The sequence below is a fragment of the Sinohyriopsis cumingii genome, chromosome 3 (genome assembly GCF_028554795.1).
Source record: "Sinohyriopsis cumingii isolate HCF-2022 chromosome 3, ASM2855479v2, whole genome shotgun sequence".
NCBI lineage: Eukaryota > Metazoa > Mollusca > Bivalvia > Unionida > Unionidae > Sinohyriopsis > Sinohyriopsis cumingii.
The window spans coordinates 29549188-29568570 of record NC_142963.1 but is presented as its reverse complement, the minus strand read 5'-3'; the positions used below and the strand labels follow the sequence as shown (position 1 = coordinate 29568570).

Genomic DNA, 19383 nt, shown 5'->3' with positions numbered 1-19383 from the left:
CTGATTGATCTTGGGGACTAAAATTGCTGACAAATTTTCTGCAGTTAAGGAGGCCCTAAAGTCTGTCTAATTTTTCCTCACTAAAGAAAATACTCTTTCGCTGTCACTGTTGCTGGGAGGAATGAACAGGAGCTGCAGCATTTCTGGTTCTTCCACAGGAAAATTTGGAAGTGATTTTCGAGTCCGGGAACATTTGTCAGAACAAATGTTTAGCATGGTCTCCAGTTGATAAAGGTAGATTGTGTTCAACAAGAAAACTCACAAATAATGCTTCAGTGTTGGTAGCCTGCAGGTCTTCCGCCAATGGTTTAAAATATTCCAGAGCTGAAATCTGCGAATTCCTAATTTTCCCAACTTCTGCGTGTTTTTTGCAACCGACATTCTTCCTCACATCGTCTCTGCGATGGCACACAGAGTGCAAAATGCATGAATGAATATCAATGTTTAATGGCAGAATGCACAGCCAATTTTTTATATATTCCAAATTAAACTTCACTTTTTGAGTAATACATTTCTTTTTCCTTGGTGGTGAAGACACTTTCAAGATCTTACATGCGATGCTGAATGGTAACTCAAATCAGTGTTTTGACGCATGCGCGGAGCAAATTTCCGGTTAGGCCCCAATTTCTCTCAAAAGCATTTGTAAAACTACTCTTATACATATAGATTAAAATAGGCTAAAATGCTTGCTACCGGGCAAACTACTAATCGGCTGTAGATCTACTAATATCGTGACCAGCAGTACCGGACCGTTTTGGCAACTGCGAATATCACGACTAGCGCTTAACGGGAAATCGGTTATTTTATTGAAGATTTAAAATAATTGAGGATTGGAAAATTCATGAATTTTTGGCTAATGGCGTGAATTCGTGAATCGCTGAAAAAGTCATGAAATTCACACCAAATTCGTGAGGGTTGGCAGCTATGCACCATTGTAAAAGTCCACAGCGATAGATAATTTTCGTCTGAAAGTTTCCTGGTGACAGTTATGGTGCAGAGCATTCAGTAATCAGGATTGAATAGACTTTGGCTAAAGAAAATTATTGTAAAATTTTAAAAGAACAATTTATATTTAATTTAATAATTAATAATTAATAATAAATAATAATATTTAATTATATTTAATTTAAAATGAGTAAATGTGCATATATGACCCATGTGACTTGTACTATAGATGCAACCTGTGATTTCTCCTAGGAAAGAAGTGGGGCTCTGGGTTGTTCGTCAATAAAATTTTGTTTTTATGCAACCAGTTGTGATCTATAAATGGTTTTAAAGTTTTCTGTAGGATAAATATACAGCACATTCTTTGTGCAAGATGAAGAGTATCAGATACAGCCATGGCACTGTGAAATCAAGTCTTGAACTTCAATGTTAGCACACAGGCCATACCACAGACTGTTTTCAAGTGTGAGCATCAGCTGCGGCAATGTTCATATTGCAGAAAAATACCCATGGTAATCAAGTCAAACACGGAACCTACTGCTACAACATTCTGAAGCAGCTGTTGTATGGTGAGGAACCAGTTCTGGTTCCTATATAGTGAGGAAGGTTCTAGTCTCTGGTCCGACAACTGGGATGACAAGGCAAATGGTTGATTAGTTGTGTCTTGTAGCCGAGTGGATTAATAATACAAAAAGTTGCCAGTGCAATAAGAAAGGCCTGTTGAGACTTGGATATTGAAGTGTCCTTTAAAAACAACAACGTATGTCAGCAAAATGTCTGGACTGTGGTAGCTGCCTGAAGGATGGCTTGTCTTTCTTCGCTAAGAGACCAACAGATAATGGAAGCGAGGTTTTAGGTGACTCATAAACAGACTGAGCTATGTTGGTAGAAGCAAGAAAAACTCTTGGATCTAACTGTGGTGAGCCTTCTGTGGACATTCTCAGATCAAAACAAGAAAACTGTGCTTGTGAGAGTTAATCTTTGAGTGGGGTACAGTACTGCCTGCAAGTGAGGGGTACAGCAACTGAGCAGGCACAACAGGCTGTATGGGACAGTGAACATAAGATGTTAGACTTTTTATGTTTGGACATGGTTATTTCCAGGCATTCACTATATGAAATGTTGGGACATGGTTATTGCCAGGCATTCACTAATGAAATGTTGAGACATGGTTATTTCCAGGCATTCACTACATGAAATGTTGGGACATGGTTATTTCCAGGCATTCACTATATGAAATGCTGGGACATGGTTATTTCCAGGCATTCACTATATGAAATGCTGGGACATGGTTATTTCCAGGCATTCACTATATGAAATGCACCACCTATAGTTCAGGATCTGGTGTCCAGGAACCACAGCCTATACCAAGTCATAACTGAGCTCATACTTGAGATGGAACTATTGAGTGTCTGTTTGCTATGTTTCCATTGATCTGTTCCTGGGTAGCATGAATGACTTCACATATGCGATAATGTTTTGTTCCTGGATTATTGCCAAACTGGCTTTGAATGAGAGGGTGAGGAAATGCATGATTAAGGATGCAGACTCAAGATGCCATCACTGTTGATGCTTCTCCCCATGTCTGCATTTATGATTTTGTCAACAGTACATACATCATACAGAAACCCATCCAGTCCAGCAGTAAAATATGCAGTCAACATAGACTTACCCTGGTACAAGCAAGGGTGATCTTTCCTGGGATTGTTGGTACTTTTAACTTTATGGCTGGGTGCCAAGTGTTGTGCTTTAAAACCAGGACTGGGTAGAGTGGGCAAATAGATCACTCTACCCAATTCCAGTGCAGGATAAAACTGATATAATTGGTGTCCAGGTCAAAGCCAGTGCTGGAACTATTGTGACTGGGTACATATCTGTGTATGAGGTCTGGAACCAAGAAAATTGATCCCTGTATCATGTCTAAGGAGTTAAGAACTAGACTGAGACTGTGTCATATCTTGTTTTGCTGGCAGGTAGTGTCTCAAGCCAAACTGACCATAAATGCACCCAATTAAGTCTACAAAGTTTACCAAAATTTTAAAACATGTAAATGGTTCACAATAATGAAAACTCAGCATTTCCCCCCATCTTCCCATTAGGCTTAGTGAACAGATAAAAGCTCTTATATTCTGCATGCCATACCTAGATTATCCTGCCATATTCTACCTAGATCTAGATCAACCTGCCATTGTTCACTTGCTGTACGTCTTATAGGATCATTGTGATACTGTTTTGAATTACTACTTAAATGTTGATGATGTTAAAAACTGATAATGCAACCAGGAATTGTTTATTTGTAAATACAAAGAGAAATAATATTTGTATAGGAAAAGGCATAGACATATGCATGTAAATGCTTTTAAAGGATGCGCAACTATTTTGAAATTAATCAGAGGCTTAAAAATGTGAAAATGTGTTTCGTTAAATGAAAATGCTACTGATCAAAGGTTCTGTTAACAAATGGCTTTCAAAAGTAAAATATATTTATGTAAATTGTTATCAACATTATAAGCAAATCAATCTAATCTGCAGCCTTTGATTTGCGTGGCAGTGAATATACTCATAATGTATTATGCTTGTAAGGCATTTTAAGACAAAATAAGCCCATATTACAAGTTGGATGAAAAATGGATATGAAATATGGTCTCTAGAGTGGTAATAATCAATTGTTGATAGAGGGACATGCTACAAGCTCATCTGACATTATGGCCAGGTGAGCTAAACAAAAAAATTTAAACTCAGATTCAAACTTAGACATATTGTCTGTGTAACCTTGTACTCAACTCAAAACTGACATCTATATTATCTGTGTATCCTCGTGCATGAAAAATAAGTCTTCACTGTAACCAATCTCAGTGTAGCAACAGCCATCTTTATGTCAGCCTTAATAAGTTACATGACATTACACGACAATGACTGCTGACACTCTTGTTACTGCTGGCAGAACAATTATAACTTGCTATCATCTGATGCAAAAAAGGGTAACATGCAAAAACAAGGACATTTATTTATACACATTATTTATTGAAAAAATATCATCTTCCACCTTTTATATTCCCTCCTCCTTTGCCCTTCTTTGCATTGCCCCCTCCTTTGTAATAACCCCTGCCTCCCATTTTACTCCTTTTACCGCTCTTCTTTGGCCCAAAGGGATTTTCCTTCTTCCACTTTGCCCTAATACAAGAGAAGAACAACAGTTACCATTTTGCAGTATGAACTTAGACATCATTCCAGGTAAAATGTGGTACTTACACTTTAAGCAAGCATGGACAGACACACAAAAGCACACACACTTTATTTGCCTATGTTTTTGAACAATCCTCAAACAAGGTATTAACCTGTAAAATCTATGTTATAAAATATACAGAATAATTGCTTTGGTGGTTTAAACAAAAAACAATTATGAAAATGTACTAACAACATGCCAGCCAAATTTTACTTATCTATAACAAATGGTTTTTGCTCATTTGTTCTAATAAGATATTCAACAAAGAGTATAGTTCAATTTAAAAAAAAAAAAAAACAGCAAAAATGCTTTATAGGTTGGAAAATCTAATCAGGTTATCTGCATTTGCATAAAACATATGTACCAAATTTAATTTGTCTTCACCAAGTAGTTTTTGTGCAGTTCTGCTAGAGTTCATGATGGCCAGATGGACACACAGAAGTACATGCATATGAACAGCCAGCCAGCTAAGCTAGACAGGATTAAATCAAGATACCTCCTTTCCAAGCTGCATTGCATAAAATCTCAGCCATTTTAATGCATTGCAAAAATGTGTCCTTGGGGTGTGGATGTCATAGTTAATATATATGTAGGGTAGAACATCAGAGTAAAAAGGGATAGTAACTGTCAAATTTGGTTTACTAAAGATAACTAGAGTCCTGTGAATGGCACATTATATACAAGAACCATACTTAATAGTCTTCCATGTAGATAACTAACAATTTTGTGCAAAACAATTTTTATTCTTTCAATCAGTGACCTTAACATTTGATCCCCAAATCAATACACTTCTTCCTTATTCCAAGTACAAGCCATCCACAAAGTCTGGTCTAAGTCTGTGATGCAGAACTAATGTTATTCAGCACAAACTAGTTTTTTTTAATTATTTCAGCCAGTGCCCTTGACCACTGACCTCAAAATCAAAAGGCTTCTTCTTTAACCCAAGTGTAAGCTGTTCATAAAGACTGTATCCATTATGTGCTGTTGAACTAACATTACTGTGTTAAAACCATTTTACTCATTAAACAATAATGACCTTGACCTTTGGACTAAAAAAATTAATAGGGCTCTCCCTTACCTCCAAGTGCAAACCATCTATAATGTTTGCAAACTGTAGATGGTGGTGGACTTATGGTTCTGTGTGTAAATCGTTTTTCTTCATTTCACCATGGTAACCATGACCTTTTACCTTTTGGCCTCAAATTTTATAGGGTTATAAAATTTGGTAACTAGATGGTGGAGAAATGGAGTTATTATGTGGAAACAAAATTGGTAATAGTTAATAACATGTTCCACCTTATGGTATGTAACAGTCCAGCAGGATACAAGTTTGATATTTAGAAAAAAGGAAATGATAAGAAAATTGAGATTATGGCTAGAAATGCATTAGGATACTGCTGATTTAACCCTTTCCTTTTGTGAAATCGAGATCTGGTGCAACACTAGAGTAATATGAGATGTACAATGACTGTATTTAAGGTTTTATCAACACTGCCACATGAGAAATTAAATATTTTACCTGTTTGTATCTTCCTGGTTCATTACCAAGTTGGATGCTTTATTTACATCTACAACAGGCTGGTCACGGTGAAGATTCTTCAAAATTTCCAACTGCTTACTTGTTTCCTTCTTGATATCTCCATAATTGGGTTCAAACTGCAGAACCAAAAAGAAAAGAAATTATGTTAGTACATATGATTCAAGGAAGTATTATTTTCTTTCTGGAAAAGTTGTAATCTTTCTTTGAATAAAATGATGTTCAGTCTCTTACTATGACTACTGATTTATTTTCATTATTTATGGCTTTTACATTGGCATTCATGATTTTAATGTGAGGAACACATTTTGGTATAATTTTTGGTTGCTGCAAACATTTACTTTAAATAGGAGTCCTTCAAAAGGATTTACATTCTTGACCAATAACAATTTTCAAACTGATTGTTGTGTTGGCCATACTGGATGTCAGATCTGCACCATTATCATTTAGGACCAACTTGTGATATCAAAATTGTGCTAACAGACAGATAGACGATGAAAAAGCAGTCCCATAAGCTCTTTTGGTCTATGACCAGTATAGCTAAAACCTCAGCAACAATACTTCTGGAAATGGGTAAAACACCAAACCAAACAAAATCTGGAAAGAAGTCATTTAAAGTTTTTTTCTATAATTTTGTGTCCATATCTGATAGCAGACTGGCATTATTATTTGTATGAACCTGAAAGTTCTTCATGCCAGACATGGTAACATTTTATTCAGTGACCCCCTGTAGTCCCTGGGATGTATATCAGGCAAGTCATATGAGACTACAGAATGGAGGTAAGAGCCACGGTGGATCAGTGGTTAGTGTGCCAGATTCATGATCAAATGGGTGCATATTTGAATTCTACCAATGGATAAGGTAGGGATGGTTACCATGGTGTCATTGGGCAAGGCACTCTACTCAAGTTCATGCATCATTAAGGTTTCAATGGTAGATCAGCATTATTTGTATGAATTCTAATGATCTTCATGCCAAGATGTTTCTGTTAAGTGGTGGTCAAATTCCTTTACGAGGTTTTGAGATTGGCTTAATAAAAACAAATATGACAAGCATTTATGCCATGATGCTCTGTGTCATTTGTCCATCCGAAACTGGTTTGGGTTTGACAAAAAGCTGAGGAGACCAATTACTGACAAATGATGTATGGATTCTTCTACTGTTAGTAATAGCAACCATATCTAAAAGAGGTTTGGCATCATTTGTAAGTACTGGAGAGTTCCTCATCCCAGGATTCTTTCTGACAAATTTTGGAGAACAAAGTCTTTTAACATTTTTCTTCCTATGTTTTAGTAATGACAGTCATATATGATAGCAGTTGGACACCATTAGTAAAAAGTTTTAATCTCTTCAAAGAAACAAGCTTTCTGCCAATGAAGTCAAAATTGATCCAGTGGTGCTTGAGAGAAAATCTAGAATAGTCATTTGCTGATGGCCACACAATGAATGATAGATCCAAGGCAATATCATAAACTCACGTGATCTTATGGTTAGTTGAGCTATAAAAAAAACCAGTGCAATTAATTTTTAAAAAATGATCAAAAGAGACAAAGCATTAACATTTTATCTAGTTATCTTCAAAGAACATAAATAAATCTCATCTTTGTCTCTAATTACCACATTTATCATAAATCCTCTCCATTCAATTTAAAATTTTACCAAAGATCAAAACTTCTTTTTGTGAGCATGTCCATACATTCTTTAATTTATCACTATTCTTATTTAAAAAGTGCCTGTTCAATTAAAAAGAGCCTGTTCAATTTGCTGTTTACCTCTCTCAGTGCTATTTGTTTCAGACGAAGGTAAGTGAAATTTTACAAGTGCAAAACAAAATAAGATTACATAAAAAAAATCTGTTTCAGCAAAGAAAGAAAAGCTTATATAAATAATTATGTGATGATCAACTCACCTTCCTCTTTTTGCCTGCATATTTTGATGTTTTTTCCATTGGTAGTGTCTCAGTAAACTTTCCTATTGAAGCAGTAGACTTTTTGGCCATAGCAAGGGCCTTCCCTAGATGCTCCTTGGAGGGGTTTTCTGTAGGAGTAAGCCCTACACCAGGGACTGCAAAATTACACATACTGTATTTACCAATTTGTATGCAGGCAATTGATGAAACACTGACCCCACCTACCCATCAGCAAACTTTAATCAGATTACACCAAAAACATTGGTCCACTGACAATGCCTATTTGTGAGAATTGCATAATTACAGCCAGGCTGAGAGCTTGTCACCAATGTGTTGGGACAGCTCTTGCACTTTCATGCTAGCAACTATTTAACACACACAAAGTCAACTGTCACAACTTATAAATGTATCATCCCATTTTTCTGCCATTTTCAGTACATACAATGCTCCCCTGATTTCTTGTCCCCAATCTCTCAGCATCTTCAATTACTTCTAAAACCTGAATGTCCAATTGATTTCACTCACTAATTTTCCTTTCATTTGCCACCATCATTATCTGAAATCTACCAAGCCTAATCAATATAAAAATGATTTATAATGATTTCAAACCTCAAACATATGGCATGTTTGTCAGTGAAACAATATATTCAATTAGTGATATCAATTACTGAATGCCTCCTGCAGCGGTGATTAGTATCATCTGAACCTGGTTTCAAGTTATCTAGAGAAATCAAAAGTGCATGGCACAGTGCTTACAGCTAGACACTATCTAGGTTGACTGTCTTTAAGACCATTCGTGATAACAGCCAGTAACAAAATGCTAGCAACAAGGACCGCTGCACGTGTAATTAGATTAATTAAAAGTAAAATCATTGCCTTATAAAAATCTCTGTAAATATGTAAGAAGCATAATTTTATTAAAATTTATTTTATTGACCTATGTATCATTTTTTTAGCAATCACCTGGTTGAATTTACCTGCACCTATTATCTACTTGTCTATCAGATTAATCTTGATCATTCACCAGCCTTGATCACTTGTCGCTTTGATACTTATACAAAAGTGGGAAGGTAATAGAGTCACCACTGTACTAATAACTGATTATACTTTAAATGGAATAATAAAGACTGAATTTTACATCAATGGCTATGATAATTATTCGGTGGAGATATTTCTGTTAAGGAGATTCATGAATTGTGAACAGTAAAGACTCGCATCTGATGCTATCTCTGCTTTGAAACTCCAGCAACTGGAATAGTGAAGGCTTGGATCTGATATGTCAAACCATCAACTGTGAAATAAATCAGAATTGGTGCTACCTTTGCACTGGAGATTCATTTGAACTCTGATCTGTAGGCTCTGATGTGATGCCATCAATTGTTTGGTCAAAATCTCATTATATACTAAGAAAGGATTGTATTTATTTTAAATGGATGTTTTGCCATAACAAAGATTCTGAATTTGACTGAAATTAAGTCAAATGAGTACATGCAGCTATCTTTGCTATGAAGATAAATCACATGAGATTAGTACAGGCTCAGACCTGATGCTATCTCTGCTATAAAGATAAATCACCTGAGAACAGTGCTGGCTATGTTATCTCTGCTATGAAGATAAATCACCTGAGAACAGTACAGGCTGTGCTATCTTTGCTATGAAGATAAATCACCCGAGAATAGTGAAGGCTATGTTATCTCTGCTATGAAGATAAATCACATGAGAACAGTACAGGCTATGCTATCTGTGCTATGAAGATAAATCACATGAGAACAGTACAGGCTATGCTATCTCTGCTATGAAGATAAATCACATGAGAATAGTACAGGCTATGTTATCTCTGCTATGAAGATAAATCACATGAGAACAGTACAGGATATGCCATCTCTACTATAATGATAAATCACCTGAGAATAGTACAGGCTATGTTATCTCTGCTATGAAGATAAATCACATGAGAATAGTACAGGCACAGACCTGATGCAATCTCTACTATGAAGATCCATCAATTATGAACAATGTTTGTTTAGGTCAGATGCAATCTCTAACAGAAATCTATCAACTGTGAACAGTGTTGGCTCAGGTCTAATAGAAATCTATCAATTATGAACAGTGAAGGCACAAACACATGCTTTCTCTGCAAGATACTTCAATGAAGAACAAAGCAGACTTAGATCTCATGCTATCTCTGCTATCCATAAATTGTGAACAGAGAAATCAGTTATGAACAATAAAAGAGTAAAACTGATATCTCTGTGAGAGATCCATCAATTAAACTACAGAGTAGACTTCTATCCAGGAATATAATCACTCTCCCGTGCCATCATGCTCCTTAAAATTGCTTCCAAGAGAGCGATTCATAACCCTCTCCGACTTTATTGTTCAAACCAAAGATTTCCCGATATTTTCTGAGGGTACAATTTTCATCCTATACTTAATGGCAGTTGCCTTTCATAAATACTGATATGTTTACAGGTTCTGCCATTGTGATGTATGATGTCATATGTCATAAATGATGATGACAAAAAAAGTCATTAAAACGTTTAGCTTAAGGATGACTCATTATTACTCCTAACAGTTTAGCTTATTTGGTGACATCATCATATAAAACCAGCGTTTATTTTTTGAATGTGCAATTTTTCTTTGCTGACATTTATGTTAACTGCTATCACTTGCTTTGCACTTATAAATACCAAAATGTCATCAGCTAAAAAGATATGAAGGCAATACAGTTAGGTGGCTCACATTTCAAAGATGGAATGTTCATGTATTTGGATACAATACAAACAAGACGGATGGAGAAGAAATTGTGACTTGTAACTTTAATATTTTAATAATTTGAGGAGAGTGAATAACTATACTCAACACTACCAGGAGAGCTGTTCACAGCTGTCCTGTATTTTACAAAACAAAAGGCCTGCATATGTGTTATTTCTATGAAAGAGATTCATACAATTTTGAACAGTGTTGGCTTAAATCTCATACTACTGCTACCAGAGATCCAAGAGTTAGGATCAGTGTAGACTTGAATCTGATGCCGTCTCTGATAAAGAGAATCGTCAAACTGAACAGTGTTGGCTTAAATATGACACTATCTCTACTAGAGATCAAACATTTTGGAAAAATTAGACTCTGAACTGATGCTACACAGAAAAAATGCGATGTAATGAAGCACACTTCTGTATTTATATTTCAGTTAAACCAGATCTAGTATGCCATTTCTGAAAATCAAAGCATTTCAATAGATGTTTTACTTTTGATTTTTTAAAGCAAATAAATTTACCAATTGAGTCAAATTTGGTTTAAAACCCAATGTTTTGCAACCAGGAATAAGAAAAATAATTCTCAGGTTTGTAATTCATGGGGAGAAAATAGGCAAATGTTTATTTCTGACCACAAATTATGGCACCTTGGGTGAGATTTTCCTATCATACACCACTGTATAATGATCTATTACATTAATTTCACATGTGTTTTCAAGACAAAAAAAACAAAACAACAATGCTTAAATTTAAAATGATATTATTACCATGTACACAAACATACTACATCCATGATTTTAAAACTAATGTACTCTTTCCTTTCAAAATCAAGCCCAGATCTTACCTTTCATTTTCTGTGCTCGAGCTATGTTTCTCAACCTCTGGAGCTCATTCTTGGCAGTTCTTTCTTTCTTCTCCTTCTTTCTCTTCTCAAACTGGTCCTCATAAGGGTCTGGTTTATTGTATTAAAAACAGCATAACTGCATTATTTTGAACATGTGACAATCTCCTCAGATATATAAACAATGAAAATCAGTCTTGTTATTCACAGTAATTGTATATACCAGTCCTTGCTTGATTGATGCTATAAATGCATTCCTCAAGTTACGGTGTAAACAAAAGTAATGCATACATGCCAACCTCCCGAGAGGTATAAGTGTATTACTGTTATTATTAAGTGGCAAAAAAGCATAATTTGAGTGTAAAAAACGTAATTTTTATATTAATTGCCATAAAAAAAAGCATGTATGAAAAAGATACATTTTTACTACTAACCTGGTTTAGTAGCTGGTAAAAATTCTTGTCACAAAGGGCAAATGCCATATGGATTAGAACCAGAATACAAATATAATATATACAGAAAAATTATTTATATTCTGCACTCACTTCAACTAGTCTACATGAGTAACCTTTGCTGAATGATCGTGAACTGGAATCCTGCAATGATCATGTTGAGGTGCTCTGAGTGCTAATTTACATTACTCTCATATTCTTCTTTAATAGTTTGTAAAGCAGTGTTGATCTGTCCCTTTTTCTGATCTGACATGTTTTTTTGAAGTTTGAAAAGATCCATCTACTCTAATATTTTCCATCATATAACATCCACAACTCATACCAGAAAGTGTTTCACTCAACATCTGGTGCTATTTCTTTAAAATTATACCCTGGTCCACTAATTAACCAGCATATCAATGGAATAAATTTGTTACAGAAAGTTCACTTTTGAAGATACCCATCAGTTTTCTTGGAAAGGGGTCATATACAGTTGCTATAAATAGCAAATAAGGAAAGCGATCTTAATGATGACAATAAAAACTAAAGAAAAAAAAACTTTTTATTGCTTTATTTTAATTCAATTTTTTTTTGTTGTTGTTGTTGTTGTGGGGTTTAACGCCATTTTTCAGCACACGATAGGCTATACATGGCGGCCAGTATTAATGGTGGAGGAAGAACCCGGGAAAACACCAGAAAGAACCACCGACCCAGGATAAGCTACTGGCAAGCTTTCTCACATACCCACATTGGCTGAATCCTAGACTCGAACCGCCGCAGACAGAGGTGAGATGGCAGTGATCCGTAACGAAGAGCGCTTTAGACCACTCGGTCACTCGGGGCCCCAATTCAATTTTTTAATGTAGAAGAAAAGTGTAATCCATTTACCGTTTAGTGGAAAACATAATTTGGTGAAAAGAAGCATAATGATTATGCCAAAAGCATAATGGTTGGTATGCATGGTAATGTAAATGCATGTTTATGAACTGCATGTGAGTCACAGCACATGCTGCCAGTGATGGCATAAAAATGAGCAGTTATGCAAATTAAATGTTATTTTTTCAATTAAATGGCATTAAATTGAAAGTGCATAAATCAAGCATCACCTGTACATTTATAGTGTGGGGATCTCAACAGTTTCTTCTATACATAGTTGTGAATGACCAAAAAAAAAAAAACTATTAGGGCCCCAACTGGGCAAAGCCTATCTTAATCATCCCCAGCACAGACACGACTGTGCCTAGCAATTCAATTTCCTGGGTTTATCAACAGATCGAGAATATCACTGAATCATATGGCCAAGGTATAAGTCAGGACCTAAGGAACATGTCACTGTCATTGGTTAGGGTTTCTGTGCTTCCTGGCCAGTTTCATTGGGCCTGGAGTCACGCTTAGGGATTGGTATTGCTGGTTTCTTAAATGCTGTGATACTACAGACAGGATAAGACCTGCGAGGAGTGTCTCTGCCTCAAGTGGTGCAGTCCCCAAAAGGTTCTTGATGTAATCAAGCAAGACCTTAGACGGCTCCAAAGTGGTATCTCTGCAGAGGTGCTTCACAGCGAGTACCAAAAACATGTGGCAGAGTTGCCTACACCTTCCAATGAAAAAATGGTTGTTGTTGTTGGGCTTAACGCCATTTTTCAGCACATGATAGGCTTTACATGGTGGCCAGCATTAATGGTGGAGGAAGAACCCAAGAAAACCCTGGAAAGAACCACCGACCAACGAGAAGTTACCGGACGGCGCTTTAGACCACTCAGCCACTCGGGGAAAAAATAGTAAGGCAGGGCAAGAAATACAGTGACACAGTAGATATCAACCTATTATGCAATACAATCATGTTTAAAAAGCAACTTTGAACTTAATATTTTTCTTTTTTATTTCTATGTGTGCGCACTCTTACCTTGATTTAGGAGAGAGAATTATGTTACTGCTCATATATTTCTCTATGAATGTACATAAAACACAGAGAAAAAAAAACAAAAAATTGCAAACAGCTAACATTACCGCTAAAAATCTGCAATTTCAATTTGCTATATAACTTTGCTAGTTAACACATTTCCAGTCAAAGAATATCCCACTGAAAACTACTATAACCATGCACCATACAATGACTGAAATAAGTTTATCCCCAAACTGATACTTCAGATAATTTACCTACATAATTAAGTAATTGCAAATAATTTTAAAAGTCAATCCCAGTGAAATTTTGTTGAAATTAATAGAGCAATGCTATACATTATATTAAAAAAATCACAAAATAAAAGATACCTTCAAACATCACTTGGCTGTGTTTTCTGCCCATTATAATAAAAAAAATCAGTTCCTAGGAAAAGAATAAACCTTACTTGTGTGTGATTTGGATATTTATATGTAGCTATAACAATTTTTCAGTCAAAATGCTATGATGTCTGCAGTGTAGCAGTTTATAGTGACGTCTAGCACTTAGGCATCATATCACAGACATGTAGCATAATGTTCCACCCAGTTACATTATCCTGACATCAGGCCAAACAGTACTAACACTAACCTCTTAATGCTGAGCACCTAGCAAGGCAGCTGGTGGTACCATTTTTATAAGTCTTCGATATGACTCACCTGGGGTTCAAACTCGTGAACTCCCCCATCAGAGGCAGACACTCTAACCACTAGGCCACAGGAGCATTCTATGCGCATGGACTGTATATACTCACTTGTAACTTGTATGTGTGTGTGTAATTTGGATTTTTAACATAGCTTTAAAAAAATTCAGTCATATCGCTTAGATGTCTGCACTGTGGCAGTTTATAGTGATGTCTACAATGGAGCATCATGCCACAGACATGTAGCATCCTGTCCCACCCAGTCACATTATCCTGACACCAGGCTGACCAGTCCTAACATTAACTTCTTAATGTTGAGCACCAAGCAAGGCAGGTGTCAGTAACATTTTTATAAGTCTTTGATATGACTCAGCTGGGGATTGAATCTGCGACCTCCCACATCCAAGGCAGATGCTCCAATCACTAGGCCACTGGTGTGGTCACTTATAAGTTGGAATGTGTATGCATATCAGGGGCTTTATTGTCTGTTCTACTGGTTACTCCTCACACACTGCACAAACCCAGATCTGCTGAAGCATTATGTGATGGCAGATCTGGGTCTGTGCAGTTTCCAACTGGACCTGTCTTATAAGCACATATATATGGAAATACAGATATTGATAAAGAAAACAAACATTTTCGACTTTATAAAGAAAAAATATGACACTGCAGAGCATACCAGCATTGTCAGGAATTTCTATGAACCAGTCCTTAGTTTCATCATTAGCTCGTTTGTATCCCCATCTAGGTCTCCATTCCTGCAAATATTGATAAATTAGTGTCTGTCATGCATGGCAAGGAATGTATTTAATCCAGCAGTTTACTATGCTCCTTAACAACAAGGTAACCTCTCTTGAGAGGACAAAATGATATAGATATATCTTATGCTGGTGTCAGTCAAGATGACCTCTGACCAGGGGGTAACCTTGCTACTGATGGGCATTTCAAAATTGGGGACCAAAGTACTCCTGAAAACAGAATTTTTGTCAGATCAACAGCCAGTGAAATGCAAATGCCCCAGTAACAAACCTTTAAATCAGTTAGAACACCCTCTACTGCAAAAAAATGTAGAAGAATTCATGAGAATTCTGTTTCTTCCATTCTTGTATCCCTGATAATTTCTTAGTGTTGAAATGATTTCAGATATTCCTGAGAAACTCCAACATAACCAAATATAAAAATAATTTTTTTTCTATATGTTTAAGTTAACATGTATACAAGACAAATGCATATGTTAAAGTTAACATGTACACACGACAAATGCAGATGTTTAAGTTAACATGTACACAAGACAAATGCAGATGTTTAAGTTAACATGTACACAAGACAAATGCTTATGTTTAAGTTAACATGTACACAAGACAAATGCTGATGTTTAAGTTAACATGTACACAAGACAAATGCTGATGTTTAAGTTAACATGTACACAAGACAAGTGCAGATGTTTAAGTTAACATGTACACAAGAAAAGTGCAGTATAAAAAGCTATATTGAGGTCTCTGGCCATGATCCTGATGTAGTGGATAGAAAATCACCAAACTTGCTTCATATCATCAACATATACTCACATACTAAGTTTGACTATCCATAATTAAATGAGAAAAAAAAAATGGGTAAAAGATGTTTATTTGATAATACTTACTTGCTCATGGTTCAGTAAGAGTACAGTAACAACCTCAAAAATCCAGCCTACCCAAATAAAACAATGCAATCATCTCAAGTTGGTTTAGCAACAATGGTCCAATATACACCAATCCCTCAATAACTTGCACCCTGATAACTCGCGAACTCACTTATAACTCAGGGTCAGGCATGGCTCCCATTTTTTAAACCAGAAAATACCCCAAAAATTGATCCATATTTGTTGAATATGAAGAAAATCGTGATCAAAATTGGTAACGGAAACTTTGATATATCGCTCATTTTATCGTAGAAAATGCTAGATCAATGAAAATGTCACTTACGCCATGTGGAGGCAGTACTTTAATAAAAAAAACAAAATTTAAATAATTTTTTTATCAATTGAAATTTGTGTTCTAGTTCTATCTTTTAGTTCCTTTTAAATGTAATTGTCATAAATGAAATGTGTCCTCTTGTAACTAAATGTAAAATGCATCAATCTACCGTAACAACTATGACTGCAAGTGTTTCTCTGAGAACCTAATTAAGTGCCGACTGTGTTTTGATAACTGACTTCCGGAAGTATTTGTTGTATTGTTGCAATGAATTAAAAGCTGGCCTCCATTGTATTACCATGTTAAGTATGTCTTTTAACTCAAATAAAGGAGGTGGAATAAAAGAAAAGTTAAAAGGCACCAAAATCCTACAAACTTAAAATCTAGTGGCCCTTGTATGTTGGGTGAACTCACTTCATTTGATCAATCAAACACTTATAAATATTATTGTGTATGTAACATAAACTACCTTAAATTACCCAACTCTTTCAAAACTGTTATCAAAGATAACAAGGCAGCCAAGCAAAATGAATACTTTGTAAAATAAAGAGCTTGATTTCACAGATACGAACCATTGTGGGCAAGAGAGTTTCAGAGAATTCTTGAACTGGCACTTAGAGCTATCCTCAAGGATGATAAGAAGTTTCATTAATACTTTCAAATGAATCACGACATCAATACTGTACTAACTGAACAATAAAAAAAATTTAGTTTTGATGTACAGGAAATATATGTCACGTGTTTTTGAAAAAAAAGGAATCTTGTTTGGTGGTGTATCAACAGATAGTCTAGTTCCATGCTCAGAGACTCTCGATTTGGCAGGATAATATTAAACACAATTATGGGAACCAGACTCATCAAGAAAACAAAAAGCAGTGACGTAATACACTGATTTTTTTGTGTACACGTGATGGTTGTTGAAACCAGTTGGAACGATCTTTCATATGTTGGACATTTTGAAAATAAATGTTATTTAAACAGAATAATGAACAACTTCATTACAAAAAAGCCTATTATTAAAAATTATTACCGATGTGATTGTAAAATGAGGATTCAGTCATTAAACAGCCCAGTTCCCTAATGCCGCTACCCACCCACCACGATTTTCCAGATGTCAAAGCGATTTTTTTTTCAATTTTTGGAGGTCACTTGGTAACTCGTGCCTCACTTACAGTGCAGTCTATGTTTGTGGACCCTGTTGTGCGCAAGTTATCGAGGGAGAGGTGTAATCTGCTTGTTTAACCAGGAAATCAGATAAAAGTAGTCTCCCCTTGGATACAGTGACTGAAGCAGAGATGGATACTCAAAAGGGATGCAACTGAGGGAAGTTCAAAGAAAGGTGTGACTGTATTATGACTGGGCTGGTATTATCAAAGAAACATCATTTACTTTCAGGAAATGGAAGTAAAGGGCCTTTCCAAAAGACAGACTAGGTGGCAGGTTGAATGGACAACACTAACACTAAACATCATATCTCAATGCAATGGTGTTGGTTTTTGTGTGATAAAAGACATCAGGGATATTTTTCAACTATCTCACCTTGTTTATGCAGATGAGACAAAAATGAGTCAATTTGGGCTATTTACCTTAGCTTGTTCATCCCACTCCATCCTTCCTTTCTTCCTCTTGGCAATGCCCTTCAATCTGGCATAGTGCTCCCATCTTGTGACATGTTTGGCTTTAGGAATCTTACATTGAAATATACAAAAAGACATGTAAACCAGCAATACATGAGTTGTTCAGAAACTGATAAATCTGCTGAAAAAAGAACATGTTAAAGGGATTCTTTACATATATACCAACTTCAACTTCATCAATAAATCTTTCTAATAACTACTAAGATGCTTCTTCACCACTAACAGGAGGCTACAAAAACTCATGACTTACCCCAAAAGTTTGTTTTTTCCTAATGAGCATATTCTATTTTAATATTATGCCAGTGCTGAGACGAGCACTCTTATAAGATCTCACCAAAATGATAGAGAGAACAGGCTGAAAATCCCACTATAACACACTTTGTTATAACATGAATTCAAATACAGCGTGGTTGTGGTGTGGCACCTGAAATTCTGTAATAATTTCACTGATGTCTTGAAGTACTGCAAACTTTTGTGCCAAAAATAAACAAGATTTTGATTTAATAATCTGGCAAGATGTAAGGTGACAGATGTTTGCTCAACTGGCATAAAGAATCAAGCATCAAACAACAATGCAGTGGGTGAAAAAAGATTCTCATGTGAATTTATAACTTGTTCAATTAAAATAACTGCTAATCATCAAAGTCAAGCCCACAGCTAAAGGTTGTTCAAATTATGGGGCAATGATTTAAAAATTATCAAAGAAATGAAAGCCACCAGCATGTGCACATGGCTTGATGGTGTTGTTAGACAATTGATAAGCACTCAAATAACCAGTGAAATAATATCATCAACTCCATATAAAAATGAATGCATTGTTCATTAACAATTATTTTTGTGTAGTCATTCAAACAAACAGGTGCCAAAGTGCAAAGTGTTAATTATTGGGTACCGGTATTTACAAAGGATAATCATACACATATACTTATAGCTTTTACTGTTAGAGAAAAGCCTGAAGCCCTGGAAATGATGAAGTTCAGTGTTAAACAAGCACAATTCAGTTGTTGTTGTTGTAGGGTTTAATGCCATTTTTCAGCACAAGTATAAATGGTGGAGGAAGAACCCGGGAAAAACCCCAGAAAGAACCAATGACCCATGAGAAGCAACTGGCAAGCTTTCTCACATACCCACATTGGCCGAACCCTAGACTTGAACCCATGCAGATAGCAATGAGATGGGAATGATCCGTAATGGTGAGTGCTTTCAGGGTTGGCGCTGGCTTTAAAAAGTTGTCGCCCAAAAAAACCCACCAACCTCAATATTTAAGTTGCCAATTTTAAAAAACTGTCAACACTTTCATAATTCAGTACGATCCATTTATCTCAACAAAGGTCTTTGGCTTGCTTTGATGAAGGTGCACATGCTGAAGGCACCACTAAAGGCCATCTTTGAAGAACCAAACAAATGCCCGTTTGTTATTGCTGTGGCAACATCAAATAATTGAAGATATAATTTTTTTCTCTCCATTTGCTTAGTATATATACAGAATGATTCAAAGGTAATCAGTTTTCTTTGCAGTTTCAGCAAAACTACTTTTTTTTTCTGGTATATTTTTCAAAA

At 35.8% G+C, this 19383-nt stretch overlaps 1 protein-coding gene across 1 annotated transcript in view; it reads right to left on the bottom strand.

Annotated features, from left to right (window-relative positions):
- Positions 1-3948: 3948 nt before the first annotated feature.
- LOC149802611 (ribosome biogenesis regulatory protein homolog) overlaps positions 3949-19383 on the bottom strand; it is a 33641-nt gene continuing 18206 nt past the window's right edge. Inside the window, exons 5-10 of the mRNA XM_089951915.1 lie at positions 17773-17874; positions 14911-14989; positions 11222-11329; positions 7619-7773; positions 5691-5827; positions 3949-4119 (exon numbers count right to left, since the gene is read on the bottom strand). Coding sequence (XP_089808041.1) covers positions 3981-4119; positions 5691-5827; positions 7619-7773; positions 11222-11329; positions 14911-14989; positions 17773-17874 — 720 coding nt within the window. The 3' untranslated portion in view covers positions 3949-3980. The remainder of the gene's footprint in view (positions 4120-5690; positions 5828-7618; positions 7774-11221; positions 11330-14910; positions 14990-17772; positions 17875-19383) is intronic.